This window comes from Urocitellus parryii, chromosome X (assembly GCF_045843805.1).
Source record: "Urocitellus parryii isolate mUroPar1 chromosome X, mUroPar1.hap1, whole genome shotgun sequence".
Taxonomy (NCBI): Eukaryota; Metazoa; Chordata; class Mammalia; order Rodentia; family Sciuridae; genus Urocitellus; species Urocitellus parryii.
Window position 1 is genome coordinate 22218186 of NC_135547.1, and position 19641 is coordinate 22237826.

Genomic DNA, 19641 nt, shown 5'->3' on the forward strand with positions numbered 1-19641 from the left:
TCCCCCCCAACACTCACTAGTTTGATGTATAGATAGTATCAGCTACTGTGCATCAAGGTCATTTTAAGATTAAAAACACACCAAGAAGACTCAAGACTTCCTTCCAAATATCACCCACCCTTTTTGGTAATAACCATCAGAATGCCATGTAAAATCAACTTCACCAATCTTAACTCAGAGTAGAGGCTTCCACTTCACTATGTTTTCTGTGAATAGAAATAGGCCAACTGGGAAAAAAAGTGGCAAATATAATCAGAAATAACCTAAAATTTATCAACTCTGAATGCTGGTGTCCTGTCTTGAATAACAGACCCAGACCCATCCTACCATGCAGCTGGATGACTCTCAGGCTTTGTAAAATTGATGATTTCTCTGTGGGGGAACCTGTCCCAAACATATCCTCAGATCAATAAAACTCACCTGTCGGCAGATTCGAGGATCATGAGCAGAGTCAAGACATCGCTGATATAGCTCATAACAGATAACTGGCTCTGGCAGGGCTTCCAGGAAAATGAGCAGTGCTTCAGCCACAGAGTGATTACTGCCCGCTGAATCACCTTAAGTCAAGGGAAAGGGGCTCCAGGAAAAAGGCCATTCAGAGTCCCAGCTGGCTCCCTTCAGCAAGCTCTTGAAGGGACATTTTCCTCCTTGAATTCAGGTCACACCAAACCTAACTTGGGTTTGATATGTTATTGGTCCAGGTACCCTCCAACTGAGCTGTTACAGAATTGGTCAAAGACTCTGGGAGACTTGGCCCAATTTCAGACTCAGGGGAATTTAGAGACAACAGAATGGGAGTTCCCACTGGAACAATCCTATAAACTAACTGCCAGTGTTTCCCATTCTTCTTCCTCTCCTAATGACAGTACATGTGGAGGCAGGAGTGAAAGATAGGCTTAAGGAAAACAGTCATGGGGCTGTGGTTCTTATGTTGTATGCTTATTAAAATTCATTGTTACCTACCCTTGATTCCCCTTATTAATATCATGACACATAGAGAGGTCAAAATTTACTGAAAGAAATTGAGAAACAACTGGATAGTTAGTGATTATCTTATAATAAAAGACAACTACAAGGAAAATAAATATAGAAATACGAAAATCAAATGTAGGTGGGAAGAAGAGTTTGGCTAAGCTGGATGGGTATCCAGCTTCTTAAGCCTTGCTTGGGTAGAAAGGATACGAATTTTCTCAGGAATGCTGGTATCCAGACAATCAATTATCTGCTGTAACTCTTCCTGCATTCCAGGAGTTTGGAACAGGTCCTCCTACCAAAGAAGTCAGAATGAAGGGAACAAGGCAAGATAATCATCCCCTAGGTTCTGAAGATCACAGCAGAAAGCAAAAGGGAGGGTGGTATGTATATTAATAATTAGGAATGGAAGTTTAAAAATAGCACTTTTCCTCTAAATCATCTCTACAATCCATGTAAAATTTTATTTCAAACAAGAAAAAGATCTTCAGTGGTTTTAGTCTATTCCTGACAGGGCAAAAGAATAGTGGCCAGATCAGGAAACTAGGTGTCCCACTGACAGCCTCTGGACAAGGCAGAGTGCATGCAGCATAACCATGTTCAAATACTGACACTACTAAATGCTGGGAAGGAGTAAATGCCATATCTGTGTTAACCTTGATTTCATGTTATATTACTCTTCAGTAGATAAGAGAACATTACCCTCCAATTCAGTCCAAAAGAATTCTCCTTTTGGGAGTAATGTGTCAGGGTGGCTAGTGTTTTAGATCTGATGTAAAAGATTTAAAAGAAATATCAGGACCGAGTTAAAGAAATGGGCTTAAAGTTTGCTTTGGAGTTTAAAGTCGATAAGGCTATTTGACAGCTAAAGTGGGCATTACAAACTAAGGTACTCAGAAAAATGTGCAGAGCCAGGAGACAGGCATTCTCAGTTCTAGTCCTGGCTCTGCCACTGTACTTAGACCATGGTCTTAGGTAAACCACTTAGCTCAGATACTTTAGCTGTCACATCTGTTAATAGGGATGCTTCCACCCATGCAGGCAATCTGACAGTGCTGCTGTGTGGAGGTGGCCTGGGGAAGTTTAAAAACACTATGATAGGGCTGGGGTTGTGGCTCAGCAGTAGAATGCTTGCCTAGCATGTGTAAGGTGCTGGGTTCAATCCTCAGCACCACATAAAAATAAATAAATAAAAGTATTTTGAAATATTAAAAAAACCACTATGGTGATGTGAGGTCTTAGAACTTCCTATGAGACTTGCACATAAACCTGAAATTGAAAGGAAGGCCTACTCTTACTTACCTGGTGACAGGCATATTTGAATAAGTGATCTACTAGAAGCCAGATCTCCTTGGGTACCTGAAGGGGTCTTTCACTGGTACCTTCATCCAAGGGAACCATCTGCAGAAGAGATTTCTCCTAATAGATGCAAAAGGATGAGAATTAAAAGGGTCTCAGAATAAAGACTTAATCTCTTTTGAATTTTATTCATGCTGGGTACAATGTGATCTGTATATCTTAGGATGTTTCACTTTTTTCCTCACTGGGGACACCCCTTGACACAGATTCCCACAGTTAAAGGATCTCCTTTCCTAAATGCTTCATTCAGTCATCAAGTGTTTCACTTGGGTTTAGATTTTAATACATGGATGCATTCTGTGTTATAAATCCTTTCAAGGGTGACACTGAGAATCAATACTTTAGCAAAACAGTCATGATAGGGTCCACCCTTGACTTGTGAACATTGTTACAATCATCAGTAAGTACTTTTAAGAAACCATGACTACAGGTAGGTTTCTGTTTACTTTTAACTTATTCTTCCTTCAGTTTTACCACAAATTTTAACATTGATGCTTTAAAGGAGGTTCTTTGGTTCTCAGGAATTAAAGACGATTGTCCACATTAGACCCACAGGCATAAATACTTCAGGTTTAATACAAGTTTTAATCTTAAGGCAATAAACTCATAAACCTTAAGAACGAAAAATAGTAAATTAAATACAGCAAGTGAATAATCAGAAATATCACGAAAAGTCTAGGGTCTAAGTACAGAAGTTGTTGTTCATACTCATAACTCATTAAAGATTTCTAGGAGATTTTACTCCTTTCACCTACCTTTCTACTATCTTTTTGATTCTTTTGAAAGAATGTAAGAGAAAAAAAATCCAGAAGTGTTATTTCAATTAGATCAATAAATTTGAGCTTGAAAATGGCCAGGAAATAAACTTAGTTATCCCCTAGCACTCAAAACACAAAAACCCCCCAAAAGGAAAAACCTTCTATGTATGTAGCAAAATAGAAATTATATGAAAAAGATGTCTGAAATAGGTTAAAAGGCTTCTGAAGGCAGCCTTCAGAAAAATCCTGGTGAAGAAATCCTGATGAATCTTTGGCATCCTCCTTTCTCCCATATGTTTAGCTCATTATATATATTCAACTTTAGGAAACCCTTGCCCAACATTGTGTAACCTGTAAATTCCATCCACAACCCCTATCCATGTATCTTTAAGGGAAAAAAAAATAAACATTTTACTATTCTCACAGAGACCATGTATATTATAGCAGCACTGAGGTCTCTTCTTAACACCGTGTTCTTTAATAAGCACTGATGATCTTCTAAGGCCACTGTGCCTTTGTAAGGTAATAAGAAAGAGAAGGAAGCATGACAGTTGGTTACCATTTAAAGTATATATATATATATATTTTGTTTCCTTTCTTTCTTTCCCTTGGGATTCTATCACTTGATATTAATGTTCCCTATAGTTGCCAGAACTTCCATCAGTGGCTCAACCATTGACTTCTTTCTGGTTGCAAGTATTAAGTGCAGGTATCCACATGGTGTCTGAGCCAAAGCACTGTCCATAATGTACTCTTCTTTCTGGACCAAATGCAACACATGTACATATTGTTTAGCAGATGCCTCTGAACTCATAATATATGAATTATTCAACACTGATTCATGTATTTTAATATTAAAACACCTAGCATCCAATGCCTTATTATGAAAATGTACTAAGATCCTGAGGCAAACACAGGACACTGACCAAGAGGAACAGACAGAGTTTAGACTACTCTTAACAGGGAAGGATTGGGAAGCAGAGCTGTCTCAAATCTTAATGGTTTAAAAAGGTTAATAATAATGTCAGTAGGTTAGAAGCTGGGGTTGTGGCTCAGCAGTAGAGTGCTTGCCTAGCACATGTGAGGCCCTGGGTTTGATCCTCAGCACCCCATAAAAATAAATTAATAAATAATAGATATTGTGTTCAACTACAACAAAAAATAAAAATATTTTTAAAGAATGTCAGTAGGTTATATGTCCCATCCACTATCCATTCTCAAATTCATGTGAGATAATACAAAATGTCATACTTGCATCTCTGAAGTCTAGAGAAAGACACAGTAAGAAAATGGAGAAAGAAACAATAATTTAAAAAAATTCTACAAATTATCTTTTATTCTGAGTTTTGAAGGGAAACGAAGGGACTTTGCCTTCTTTCAACAGACACATTTGGTGTCTATTAAGTCCATTTTTTATAACCTTAGTGCTAACAATTAAAGGACAAAACAATACAGCATCCCCACTGTCAAAACTCATTTGATGCCACCAAATAGGGAGGTGTCCCATTAGATACTATATGAAAGTGCTGGAGACTGTTCACCAAGCCCATGCTCCTCTACTTGACAGCCCTCTGTAGAGCTGGCCACTGTCCATTGAAGATGGAGAGGCTGTGAGGCACTGAAGAAGGAGCACTTTACTGGGACTGCAGGAAACCTGGGTTCTAGTGCCTACTGCCCCACATCAGAGATCTCTTATGACCTTGTTCAGCTCCACAATTCTAGTCCCTGCTTTATTTCTTATCCATAACTGTGTATTCTTTTAGTAATTAATCACTATTACCATTAACCCAAAACCACTCAATGCAACAGAAATGTATTTGTTTGGCTTTACTATCTTTGGAAATAGGACAGCTAAGTGGTACCTTCCTCCTTCAACTCATGAGCAGATACATCAAGACAGCTCTAGGATGGACCTAGTTCAGTGATAGTGTTTGCCTCATACGTGCAAGACTCTGGATTTGAGCCCCAGCATCACAAAACTCACAAACACCCCCACTCCAAATCTGGAATCTTGAGTTGTATTGCTTTTATATATTATGTCTTAATAATGTGGTTGATACAGTAACATCTTTCCTATACTTCAAATACATTTACATACAGCTAACAGGACTTTAGGGGATTCTCACCGAGTCAGAGGTCTCTGATATGGGAACACCTAGGGACAAATTCCAGGGACCACAGTTAAGTGTTAATCAAGCACAGGGAAACTCTCATAACCACCAATGGATTGAATTACCTTTTCTAGGAAGCTGTCTTCTTCCTGAGAGCAGAGCAGGAAAAAAGTCATTGACAGATAGAAAATGATTAGAATTTTATTACAGAATTGGAAACAGATCAGTATTAGAACTCACTAGCTTAACTAAATTCATCTTCTTTTAAAACCTTTGAATTCTTCAAATAAATTATGACTGTTGAAAATGGAACACATTCTCCATATGCAAACTTCTCTATTATGCATATTAAATTTTTGTGCATTTACTGAGAATATCCCTGGAGAAACATATTTGTGCAGGACTAGACTTTTGTGCCAAAGTCTGGCCCAACCAAATACCCACTGATGTCTCTTCCTGTTCAACTGCTACCCTATGCAGCTTCTTACCTCACCATAATGCAACTGCAATGGAAGAGTTGAGTTTGGTGTGGGCCCAACAGTGACCATTCAGAAGCAAATGATAAAGTACATTCTTTTCCACTGCCATACAACTCACTCTAGCTAGCCTCCTGAACAGTGTCCCAAATTCCTTTCAATCTCCTCATACCTCTTCTTCTCAAAGGCCCCTAGAGGCCTCAGATTTGAAGGTTCCTCTGAAATGTAAATGAATTTCATTTCAGACCTTTGTGGATCATTATCCTCTTTTTGTTTTCTTAGAGGATATAAGAACAAAAAGAGAAGCAGAAGAGAGGGAAAAAAGTAGCTTTTATATCATTCCTGTATTTTATGCTATTATTACAATCCAATTATTATGATTATTACAATTGAATTATTACAATTCAATTATAGTAAGAGCAGCAATAACCACCACCACCACCATCACCACCACCACCACTTAAGGAACATCTGCAATGTACCAGGAGCAATGCAAAGTGATTTTTAAGTGATGTCATTTAATCTGCACACGAATGTAAAGCAGGTATTATTCCCATTTTACAGATGAATAAACTGAGACTCTGAGAGTTTAAATTATTTGCCCAAGGTCACACTTATATAGTAAGTGGCAGAACTGGGATTAGAACTCAAGGCCCGAGTAACTCCATGGTCATTATCACCATGCTCCCTCAGACAACTCAAAGACGGCAAGGTAACTGCTTCCTGGATGGAGAGGAAGGAGCAAAGTGAGAATGCAGTTCTCAGTTTACAGGCTAAGGATAGTGAGATACCCTTACTTGCAAGGCCACATTATTAATAGAAAGAGTATAGGTGTTGATGTTAGATGATCCTGGGTACAAATCTTCCTTCTGCTCCTTAGTTTTGTAGAGACCTTAGCAAGTTATCAAACTTCATATTGCCTCAGTTTCTTCATGTCTAAGCAGGGATAACAGCATTCATCGCAGAGTACAGTGAAAGCAGCCTAAATTCAAGGGGTGATGGGGCATACTCCCAGCACCTCCCTACTGATTTCCTCATGATCTTGCAGTGGGTCTCTAAGAATTCAAGTATAAATCACATGAACAACATCTGGTAGGTAAAAGGAGAAATCCAATCTTACTGAGATGCATAAGGGCTGGGAGTGGTGGCAAGTATGTATTCCCTGACATTGTAAGTGGTAATGTTGAATGCATTTCCCCTAAACTGTTGTTGTATATGGCCATTAGGTTTTTTAGTATTGTTAGACACATTACAAATTAAACATGCTTTTGTGGGTTTATACAGACTCTTAAATACCACATGAAATAATCAGAGCAACTGTGCTTTATAAAGTACACATTATTTATAGTATTGTAATAGTTTTTAATGTAAAATTCTGAGTGTCAAACATCTAATTTAATATAATTCTAGACAACATTTTATAAAATTTAGGTGTACCTATTAACAAAGAGAGAATATTCCTAATAGATTTTTGCAGAAATTTGGTGCACTAACCTGTCAAACCAGGTCTTAAAAGATCTTTGAGTGGTGACCATCTACTAGTACAAGGTACTGTGCTCAATACCTTTGCAGGGAGGGCAATGAGAAATGAGGATACATAAAGTAGAAAGATGTGGTTGGTTCCTAATCCTGGTTTGCCATTGAGTTGGGGTAAGGAGTCTCAGAATTTATGGCCTGATGCCATTCTAATTCACATGTAAAAGTTTGATGGCCACTAATCTTTAAAAGTCACAGGATTTTTTTGTGTGTATGGTGTTGGGGATGAAACTTGAGGCCTTGCACATGTTAGGCAAATGTTCTACCACTGAGCTACACTCCAGCCCTGATTCACAGGATTTTAAGGAGTAGACATGGGGAGGGAATATCACAAGTAGAAGAGGAAAGTGAGGTACTGGTGGCAATAACTGTAGTCCAACTATTCCAAAGGCTGAGGTGGGAGGATCACTTCAACCCAGGAGTTCAGGGCCTGCCAGGGTAACTTATCCAGACTTAAAAATATGTGGAAAAGCAGAAATAAAGAAAGGCACAGAATTATCTTGAAAAATTATGTCTTTATATTTATGCAATTTTTACTATTTCTGTTTGTCCACAGTAAACTTATTAGTAGTAATAAAATGAGTTATGATTATTCTCTGTTAAAAAAAAGAAAGGCACAGAAAGATAAATCACAAGGTGAGATTTGGAAGAAGTTAGTCATCTAGCTTATGGGAACCATAAGCTGAGGTGACTAGAGAACATTGAGAAAAATAGTGGGAAATAAATCTGACCTTGAATAAGAGGTTAAGGAATTTGGATTGTATTCAGCAGGCATGTGGGAACTACATTTAAGCAAGGAAGTGATAGACCACAAAGCAAGTATTATAAAGATCAATCTGATAGCTCTGAAAAGGAAAAAATGAAGGGCAGAGAAAGAGGTAAAGAGAACACTAAAGGCAAGCAGGAGAGAGTCAAATCTTAAAATTAATAATGGGAAAATAATTTTAAAAAATGATCAATGGACAGGCAATGGATGTAGCTCAATCATAGAGCACCTGACTACCATGTGTGAGGTTCTGTGTTCCATCCCCAGCACTAGGAAAAAAAATGGATGAAAGACAAAACTCTAAAAGAATAGACTCAAAAGGACTTCGATTATATACTGATGGAGGGGCAGGAAATTTACATTGAGTGTTTACTTCTCTGGGTATAAGATTAAAGAAAATAGATGAAGCATAAAAGAAAACACTTAAACCAACATTAGTTTCAATGTTGAAAACAGAAACATCATTTAACCTCTACTGATAAACAGCCTACTTCAAAGGTGGTCTGAAGGTTACTAATATACTTAATTCAATGAACTTTAAAGGGTAGATGCCCACTCTTCGCAACAGTCTGTTTTGATGACATTTAAAAAGGGAACCTAGGGCTAGGGTTGTAGCTCAGTGATAAAGCACTTGCCTCGCATGCATGAGGCCCTGGGTTTGATCCTTAGCACCACATAAAAAATAAATAAATAAAAATAAAAATATTGTGTCCATCTACAACTTTAAAAAAATCTAAAAAGAAGGAACCTAAGGGTTGGGGTTGTGGCTCAGTGGTAGAGTGCTCCCCTAGTACATTTGAGGCCCTGGGTTTGATCCTTAGCACCACATAAAAATAAATAAACAAAATAAAGGTATTGTGTCCAACTACAACTAAAAAATAAATATTAAAAAAATAAAAGAAGGAACCTAGATCAGGATTTCCCCAGTGGGGCAATATTGGCAAATAGCAAATGCAATACAAATCATTCTTTACCCCAACATTTACCCTTAGGAGAATGTTCCAAAGTAGTACATGCAGCTAAAATAATATAAAAAGAGTTATATAGAGGTAGAAGATACAAACTTAAAAAGCAGAAAACTGAATGAAAATTGAAGTTCTCAAAATGATTAGTCCATATGAAATATAGAGAACAAAATAGACACCTAACAGATAAAAATGAGTGGGTACATTAGTAGGATAAAGTAAACATCTAGTGAAGAGATCACCAGAGACAAATTAATCACTAAGTTGTTATTCCTGTTATTTGAAATTTTTTATATTCTTCTCCTAATAGACATTTCCCAAATAAATGTTATTTCCCCACTCATTCCTCAGTTTTTTTTTCCATTTTAACCAGATTTGACAGTTCAAGGCTATACTCTTTTCTATTAGATTATTCTATAACCAATACCAGAATATTTCTCCCAACATGTTGATTTATAACATGCTAGTCCTCAAAGCCTTCTGAAGGTTCTGGATGCCCTCTGGCTCAAGCAGAAGCTCATCTGCTGACTTTGTGGCTTTTTATCACTTGCCCCTATCCTAAAGAACCAGTTTTACAAGTTCTTTATCCTTAACCATCATTCTTTCCTAGAAAGTTTTTTTCTTAAACAGGGAATTGAACCCAGGGGCGATTAACCACTGAGCCACATCCCAGCCCTATTTTGTATTTTACTTAGAGACAGGGTCTCACTGAGTTGCTTAGTTCCTTGCTTTTGCTGAGATTTACTTTGAACTCACAATCCTCCTGCCTCACCTCCCAAGCCACTGGGATTACAGGTGTGTGCCTGTAATCTGGCATCCCCAGCCCTTTTTTATTTTAAGACAGGGTTTGCTAAGTTGCTTAGGGCCTTGCTAAGTTGCTAAGACTGGTTTTGAACTTGTGATTTTCCTGCCTCAGCCTCCTGAGTCACTGGGATTACAGGAATGGGTCACTACACCTGGCTCCTAGAAAATTTTATAATTTTTCATATGTGGTCTTTTCACTTTCACCTTTTATCCTTTATTCAAGATGTCCCTTGCTCCTGGAAGAGCTTGTTCATCCAATATATGAATATATGCTTCTTAAGTACTTGAATTGGATTGAAAATACTTCTATGACTAACACCAAATCACTTTCCTAATTTACTTTATTCACATGTACTGAACTTATTTCTAGGTCAGGTTAATGTCACATGTATCAAATATCCATTAAGACCCAAATAGGCTGTTTCTGAGATTGATTTTACAGAGATTAACTAGTCAATCAATATGCCCTTATAGTATATAAGGGCTTGAGTAAGCAGCACAGGAAAGGAGTCTATTGTTAATACAAACCAAAAACTCTATAACATTCACTTCAAATGATTTTCCAAAACATTGATTTACTAAATACAGTGGACATTGGACAGTAAAAACAGTTAATGTTCAGGTTATTTCTAACCAAACTACTAACCATGATTCACAAGTTAGCCATACTGTATATCCAAGTATACTTTCATAACCACTAAATTATGGAACCCACATAAAATTCATCCTACTTTATATCCAGTGTGTACCAAATAAATTTTGATTACTATTTGCTACTTATATGCTAGTTAATAAGCAGAAAAATCTATCAATTCTGGAAAAGAATAAAGAAAATTACAAACAGATGATTGTCATCTTTTTCCTATTTATGCTAATCCAAACTACTCTAGGAGTGGCAGAGTGACTGTTATTGAGAAGGGAAAGAAAAATGAAAAGTATTTATGCCAGTTATTTCATTCTTAGGAGAAAGATATGGCACAAGAATCTTTCTGTAACAGTACATGCAGAGAAAACACATGCACTGGACTGATGTGTTTCTTTAGTTTTATAATTATAATTTTAAAAGTACATAACAAAATAAAGGATGGGTACCACTCTAAACGGCATGATCTCATGGGATTTGAAATATCATCTTGGGTCTTGGAAAAAATACAAACATTAAACCTAAAGAAGCATTTTAGATCATTAATTAAGACAAAACAGAGTACAAAGGAATTAAGAATGGAGTACTGATTATTTTAGATTACTTGCTTATTGCCCCATGCTAATATGGGTAATTTCCTCACCAATGAGACACAGAAATTTAATAACACTGAAATGCAACAGACTTTAAAAGGATAAGAACACCAAATCTACAAAATAAAAGTGTTAAAAGAATAAATGGTGACCACACCAATTTAATAAAAACTGAGAAGTTCTGTAATTAAAAGTGATTAGATTTCTATTTTCAACACTGAATAACTGATACACAAAAAGAGGGCTTCCTACAGAATCATTAATTCTCTAATGATTTTGGCTGTTTATGAGCAAATGTGGCAGAATTACCTGATAATAATTCTACATAAACTTTTTTTTAATGCTGGTTGAGCATCCTTCCAGCCATTTCCAGAATTAATAAGGAAAAATTATTACAAAGGCCATAATAATGCCTCTACAAATTCTGACCAAAAATAAGCTAGGTTTCAGTTTATAGGAAATAAAAGGGGAAAAGAGAGCATACAAGGATAATTTAACAAATGCCAAGAAGAAATAATCAGACACATTTAGAAAATGGCAGAACTTTGACTGGGCAACTGTACTGGATTCTTAAAAAGTCAAAAGGTTGGGCTGAGGCTGTGGCTCAGCGGCAGAGCACTCACCTCGCATGTGTGAGGCCCTGGGTTCAATCCTCAGCACTACATAAAACTAAGTAAATAAAATAAAGGTATTGTGTCCAACTACAACTAAAAAATAAATATTAAAAAGAAGTCAACAGATTGGGCTTGGTGATGTACACCTGTAATTCCAGCAACTTGGGGGGCTGAGGCAGGAAGATTGCAAGTTCAAGGTTAGCCTTGGCAACTTATTGAGAACCTGTCTCAAAATTTAAAAAAATAAAAGGGCTGGGGGTATAGTTCAGTTGTAAAGTGCCCAGGGGTTCAATCCCAGAGCTGAAAAAAAAAGTCAGTATTATTAAAGGAAGGAGTGGAGAACTGTTCTACTCTTAAAGAGACTACAAATACTTTACCAGATGTACTAATGAACTCAGATTGCATTTGGGCTACAAAAAGCTATAAAATAAATTCTTGGCACAACTGGAAAAATCTGATTATGGACTAGATGCTTAATGATTTTGTGGATTACCATTTGTTTTCTAAGGTGTAATAATGATATTACATATAAATAGAAGTTTTTCGTTTTTCTTAAGAGATATGGGCTGAAGTCTTTAGTGGTAAACTGTCATGATATTATTACTTAAAATCAAATAGTACAGCAAAAAAGTATGTGCACATATATGTATAAGGCATGTGGGGGTTTGTTGCATTGTTCTTTCAAATTTTCAGCATGCTTGACAATCTTCACAATAAAAAGCTGGGACAAAGAAAACTGGTAAAGGGTATCGGATATGAAGGGAAGAGGGCAGGAAAAAAAATCAATCCAAATGTATTCTAAAAGATGAAACACTGAATTTAAAAGGCAGGAATATGGTGTAGAGGAAAAAAACAATTATCATGAGAAACAGCAGAATGACAGGATATGAATTTCTGGAGAAAATGGTTCTCTCTCAGAGATAAAACAGTCATGAGGACTCTAGGGAAACAAGTATAATTCCAAGAAAGAATGCTGTGACTGGATTCAAGTGCTTTAATCTGCTATCAGAGTCACAGCTAAAACAACTCCATGGCAACAGAACAGATCACACTCTGACAAGCCAGCAGCCTGGTTCACTGGTCTGGCCCTCCCCACTAAATGATGTGATCACTTGGTCTGGCTATGCCAAAAGAATCAATTTGAATACTAATGGTTTGGCTGTCAAGTGACTTTACTTTCTTGGGTAAAGATCAAGAATATACTTTTGTAGCCCAAAGAAGTCTGCCCACAAATCCAATAATTTTTTTTTCATTTAGAAGAAAAGTTCTCAATAGGATGAACTTGTTATTAAGGTGATTTATGTTACTAAAACAATGGGCATTTCCCTCATAAGGACACTGATATTATAACTTGACTAGGGGCAAGAACTATCCTCCTTTCTTATTCTTGAGTCACATTAAGTATCAAACCTCAATGGGATGATGATAAAATATATAATTCGAGGCCCCACAACCTGAAATTCTGATTCTGCTGCCAGAAGTGAGCAGTGGGAGGAACTTCTATTATAATAAGAACTGCCAGGGATTCTGATGCAGGTTTTCCAAGGTTCTACTATAGGCTTCTATTAGCAGTGAAGTTTTACTGTGTTTGAAAATAATGTAGAATAGGGAAGAATACTGGAGCAGGAGTGAGAAAAACCCAGGTGAAAAATTTGTCACTAACTTATCTGACTTTGGGCAAGTTGATGTCTGTGCCTCAGTTTTCTCATATGCTTCATAAGGACAATAACCACTTGCTTCACTTATTATGCCTCGCATACATGCCGACTGAGACAAAAGTGACTTGAGCACATGAAAACCTTAACAAATATGCATTGTATCTTTGAAAAGGGAGCCTTTAATTTTATTTGGTGAGCTTAATATTATCTATTATATTCCCATTAAGAGCTAACTAAAGATTAAGTCTCTCCTTTCTTAGGCTTAAGAAGTGCTAAAGTGACACTCTTCTGTAGCACTTGACAGTCCCCTGACTAAAAACAAAAAGCACAGAGATAAGGACATCACTTAAGTATCACGAAGAGTGTATGTACAGAAGGCTTGTCTTTGGGTGTTTCTTACCAAGTCTATGAGTTTGGTAACTGGAACTTCTCGGATTGGTCTTTTCATTCGGCACAAAGCTTCTAAGGATGTACCAAAACAACTTGGGAGGTAATTTCCACTGATGGTCAAAAAGTAATCTTTGCCTCGATCCAGGTGAAGGACAAGAATATCTTCAATCTTATCTTCCCCTGAGTTCAGGATGGTCACAGAGTCTTTGCTGACATACACATCAAGAGAAATGTCCACTGTCTCATCTGAAATATAACAGATGATACATGATAACATAGAAACTTCAAAAGGAAAAGTAAAAGGGTATGACGCCAACAGAATAAATGTCCTCTAAAAAAAAAATCACCAAGCAACAAAAACGAAGAAATTGGACGCACAAAGGAGGCATAACCAATATAATGACAGGGACGGTAAGAGACATGTGGTTAGAAAACAAGAAGTTAAACCAAGGGTATTGAAGCATTGAGGAGACTGTTCATGACAAGCAGAGACAATGGTAAAGGGAACACTCACTTGGCTCCAAGTAGCCCTCAAAAGGTTCAGCCCGAAGCCATGGCTTGCAGTACTGGCTGTCATTAAGTTTAGGGATGAAAGAAAAATGGCAGGGAACCTGTCCATTGTTGCTGATCTGGAACTTCTCCTTTTGTAGCTGCCGAAACTTCACATTCTCAAACACAAACTGGGGAATAACAGACAGACACAAACATGCATCACTAGTAGGGGAAGTAAGTCAGTTGGATTATTCCATAGAGAATATGAATAAAGAATAAGGCAATTATTAACCAGGTAATTTCCATATGCATTCACCAACTGAGCCGACTTCACATCATACACTATCATACATTATTAAACTCACAACAGCAGGGAAGGAGTTAAGTGGCTTTTACTGCTTCTCTAGGCTACTCTGATTGGTTCTGGGATCCTAAGAGGGTAACCCATCTTGGTCCAGTGCATTTATTCTATGACCAAAGCTTAGTTTCTAAGATATGAACCATAAACTGAAATATTAAATAAGAGTGGCTAATATAAAGCCTTATTAGGTGCCAGGTGCTATTCCATGTATTAAAAACTCATCTTACAATTAACCCTTAATCTAGTGAAGGAAACTGAGTGAAAGACACTTGCTTGTAATCATACACCTAATAAACAGCAGTACTGGGACTTGAATGGAAGCACTCTAACTCCAGCACACATGCTCTTAACCACTTTGCCTTGTTGCCTTTTCTTTTCCCTTCTTTTCTTTTCTTTTAGTATGGGGATGGAACTCAGGTATTCCTGCATGCTAGGCAAGCACTCAATCACTGAACTCTAGCCTCAGTCCTTTCTGTTTTATTTTGAGACAGGGTCTTGCTAAATTTCCCAGGCTGGCTTTGAACTTCCTTTTTAAAAAATTTTTTTTGGTAGTTGTAGATGGATAGAATGCCTTTATTTTATTTATTTGTTTTTATGTGGTGCTGAGGATTGAACCCAGTGCCTCACACATGCTAGGCAAGTGCTCTGCCACTGAGCTACAGCCCCAGCCCTGGCTTTGAACTTTCAACCTTCGTGCCTCAGCCTCTGGAATAGCTGGGACTATAGGCCTTTACCTTTGCCTGGCTCCTTGATGCCTTTTCTAAGTATTATAGTCTCCTTTGTGCTAATCACAATGGGCAGTAGACAGGGAGTCTGTGTATTTTGCTCACCTCCCTCCTGCTGAGTTCTAAGGAAGGAAGGAAGTCATTTTCCATTCTGTCCATGATGCGTACAATATCTTCAAAGACTTTCCGATACCTCCGTTCATCCACTACCTTCACCTAAAAGAAAACAAACCCTCTTTTCAGTCTTACATGCTCCCAGTTCATCTTCCTTTGAGATTATTTAACAATTCAATCGGTTATTAAAGCGATCATTTAAAATAAACTGTGATATGAATAACATCCTAAAAATTTGACATCTTGCTTCATCCACGACTTTCCTCTGAAAGAAAACAGATCTTTATTTTAGTCTTATGTATTCTCAACTTCTGTATCTCCAAAGGTTCTCTAAAATAAATAAATAAATAAATAATATAAAGGTATTGTCTCTATCTACAGCTAAAAAAAGTTAAAAAATGTTACTAAAGTAAACATAAATTAATCTAGTAAGTATTACAGAAGCATACACTTTAAAGTAAAGGTAAGGTTAATTGTCTAACTTTCTAGAAAAGTTAAATTTCTAAGTTAAAAAGCTTGGTAATAATAAATATTTGGGAAGAAAATTTTCTTGCTCCATTGTTAATTTATTTTGTACTTGAGAAAATGTGATGATTGTGGTAAAAAACGATTTTCTACATTGTACATAATGACAGTGCCAAAATATACCCATTACTGTTTTTCACAATCATCATAAAGTAGTGAAACAGCAGAAAACATGATTAAAGCATTTAACTCCATTAGCTGTTTATGCACAATGCCAAGAATCATAATAACACTGCTCAGATTATATAATAGCAAAGGTATGTTAGTAAATGGAAACTGTGGCCATTTTAGAAAATGGCCAACACATAATGTCCTGGAGTAAAACCATGGCAACAAACAAACCATCTGGACTAATCAAAATATTTCCCACCTGATACAGCACTTTAACTTCCTGATGTAGCCGTATTTCTTTTTTAAAAAAATGTTACAACTTCATACAAACCAATGGTAAAAGTTAATATAAATAACAGCATTTTAACTTACTGAGACATCAGATTCTTTCTTAGAAGAAAAAATTGCACAATATTCCATGTTTTTAAAAAAGATTCATGTATACAGAAAAAGTTCTAAAACAGATGTGGAAAACTGAACATCAAAGCTGAGCCAAAGATCTCAGACTGGAGAAGTTTTTTTTACATATTTGAACCAGAACTCTTAGGGAACTGAGGATCAATCACTTTAATGTCACCAGGTTCCATATTATACACAGTGTTAAGATGAATTTTATACTTTCATGAAATTTTGTGAACTTTTTATTTCAAGAAAGTATTTTACATGTCTTTTTATGACAATAACCTGCAAGGTTTTCAAAGCAAGGAATATTCTGATAGTTAAGAACATCAAGATACAAAACTTGCTCACTGCCAGAGTATACCAGAGGTGATGGCTGGACTTCTAGCTGGACTCTTTCTAAATTACTAAATATTGGAAAGAATTAACTCGGTTAAGTCTTAAATATCACAGGTGCCTGGGCCTACCAATCACAATCTCCAGGGGTACCCATGCATCCATACATTTTAAAGCTCTCTATAGACAATTCTGTCCCTGGAAGTCTGAGAATCAATCAACAGATCACAGTACCAAGCCCAGGGGTGGAACCCTATCTCACCTTAATCTCAGTCAGCCCACAGCAAGTGTTTTGAAATTAAATGGCCAAAGAGCATTTGGCTTCTTTGCTAACAAGTCATTGGTGCCAATGGTGGTGAAAATATAATGTGGTTTTTAAAGCCTCTAATCATAGCATGCCCAAGAGTCCAAAATATGGAGTGGTTACTCAATAAAAGAAAACCCTTCCTCAGTGGGTTAACATGAATTAATGGCACATTAAGGATAATGAGGTTGGGAAAACCAAAGAATTCACCATCTGATATATTCATTTCAGAAAAACAAATTACCAACAAAATTAGGAATTAGAAAAAAGTACAATGAGCTAGATCTTTATGTAATATATTATAGAGAGCTTTTGAAGACATGCTATTAAATGTAAAAAAAAAAAAACAAGTCACAGACCATCACATATGGCATGAGACTACTTACAATATACGCAAAGTTATACACAAAACAGTATTTTGTCTATGGGTAAACAAAAAAGCACATGCAAAGGTCTAGAATTGCATTGTCCAATAAATAGCCACTAGACATGTGGGGGACATATAAATTTAAATTGCTACAAATTGAGCCCAGTTAAAAATTCAGTTCTCAGTCACAATGGCCACACTTCAAGTACTCAATAGTCACCTATGCCTAGAAGCAACTGGACTGGACAGCACAGACATAGGATATTTCCATCATCACAGAAAGCTCTAGTGGACAATTCTGGCCTAGGAAGATATAAACTTATAAGGGGTATTGGACTGGCTGGAAAGGGGGTTTATGTAAAGTTGGGAGTAGGAGATGAGGACAGGGATTGAAGAACTTCAGCCATATTTGTAAGTTCTGCTTAGATTATTATTTTAAAGGAAAAGCACTTTTATTTTTTTTAAAGTCATTCTTTTTTATTTTTTAAAATTTATTTTAAAATGGTATATAATTTTTAAAATCATTACCAAGTAGAAAGGTAGTCTTTTGTTAAAGACACACAAAAATACTCAAAAAGCCTGTAAATTTAAAAAAATATCCTACTGAAAGCTCTGGATTAATGTGTAATAAAGCATTAAAAATATTTCAAGGTTCTGCTGGACATGGTGGTGCACACCTGTAATCCCAGTGACTTGGGAGGCTGAGACAGGAGGATTGCAAATTTGAGGCCACTCTTGGCAGCTTAGTAAGATCCTGTCTCAAAAAGGAAAGAAAAGAGCGAGCTAGGGATGGAATTCAGTATTAGAGCATCCTGGGTTCAATTCTCAACAACTGGAAAACAATATTTCAAGGTTCTGAAAGTGAACACCCACAAAAAGCCAAGCATAACTGATTAAACCAAGGAGGTTAGTGTTTGAGGAACAATATCTTCATAAAATGGATTAAGAGAATTCAAACGAAGAAAAGAGGTATGCCTCCAATTACAATATGGAATTTGATAGGCTAAAAGTAAGATCTGAAGGCAGATTTAGTTAAAAAGTACTTCAGAATATGGGAATTGTGGGGTAGTGGAAAGACCATAGGTTAGGGAGTTAAACAGACTTAAGATTTGAATCTCAGTTCTCCTTCTAGCTGAATACTCTCAAAGAATTTATCTTAATTTGCAAGTTTTCCATTTGCTCATCTGCTAAGTGGAAAATATTTAATTCAAAGCATTGTTGTGGGAAGTAAGTGAGATATGTAAAAATTGCCTAGCACAGTTCCTGGCACATAGCTACTAACTTACTATTATTGATCATTATTTTTTTAATGATTTCCAAATGGGGATTGGGAGTATAACTCAGTTGTATAGTATGTGCTTAGCATGCACAAAGCCCAGCACCACACACATACACACACACACACACACACACACACACACACACAGACACCCCTAGCAACCAGGGAAACACAAATTAAAACTACACTAAGATTTCACCCAATCCAGTCGAAATGACAGTTATCAAAGAAACAAATAATAATAAATGCTGGTGAGGACGTTGGAGGGAAAGAACACTTATACATTGTTGGTAGGACTGCAAATTAGCACAACCACTCTGAAAAGTATATGGATATCCCACAAAAAACCCCCTAGGAATTGAACCATGCATGTAACCCAACCATTCCACTCCTTGGTATTTATCCCAAAGGAAAAAAAAATCAGCATACCATAGTGATACAGTCATAGGTGTTTACAGCAGCACAATTCACAATAGCCAAATTATAGAACCAGCAGAACTTCCCATCAATAGATCAATGGTTTAAGAAAATGTGGTATATACACCTAATAGAGTTTTACTCAGCCATAAAGAACAAAATATAGACAGGTGGTGCATGCCTGTAATCCCAGCAGCTTGGGAGACAGAGGTAGGAAGATAACAAGTTTGAGGCCAGCCTCAGCAATTTAGCAAGGCTCTAAGCAATTAGTGAGACTTTGTCTCAAAATAAAAATTAAAAAGGGCTGAGGATGTGGCTCAGTATTAAAGAGACTCTGGAGTCATTCCCTGGTACCAATAAATAAATAAATAAAAAAGAATGAAATTATGGCATTTATGGCAAATAGATGGAAGTAAAACAAGCCAAACTCAGAAAATCAAGTGTCCAGTGTTTTCTCTCATATGCGGAAGCTAGAGCAAAAGGAGTGGGGGATCAGGTATAATAAAGATACAAAGAAGATCACTGTAGTAGAAGAAGATGATTGGGAGGAACAGGAATGGGGAGGA

The 19641-nt window shown here is 36.8% G+C and overlaps 1 protein-coding gene across 1 annotated transcript in view; it reads right to left on the minus strand.

Annotated features, from left to right (window-relative positions):
- The window catches only part of Ocrl (OCRL inositol polyphosphate-5-phosphatase), a 58521-nt gene that overhangs the window by 4102 nt on the left and 34778 nt on the right, over window positions 1–19641 (minus strand). Inside the window, exons 16-22 of the mRNA XM_077793909.1 lie at window positions 15329–15439; window positions 14160–14325; window positions 13656–13891; window positions 5326–5349; window positions 2275–2391; window positions 1183–1267; window positions 421–548 (exon numbers count right to left, since the gene is read on the minus strand). Coding sequence (XP_077650035.1) covers window positions 421–548; window positions 1183–1267; window positions 2275–2391; window positions 5326–5349; window positions 13656–13891; window positions 14160–14325; window positions 15329–15439 — 867 coding nt within the window. The remainder of the gene's footprint in view (window positions 1–420; window positions 549–1182; window positions 1268–2274; window positions 2392–5325; window positions 5350–13655; window positions 13892–14159; window positions 14326–15328; window positions 15440–19641) is intronic.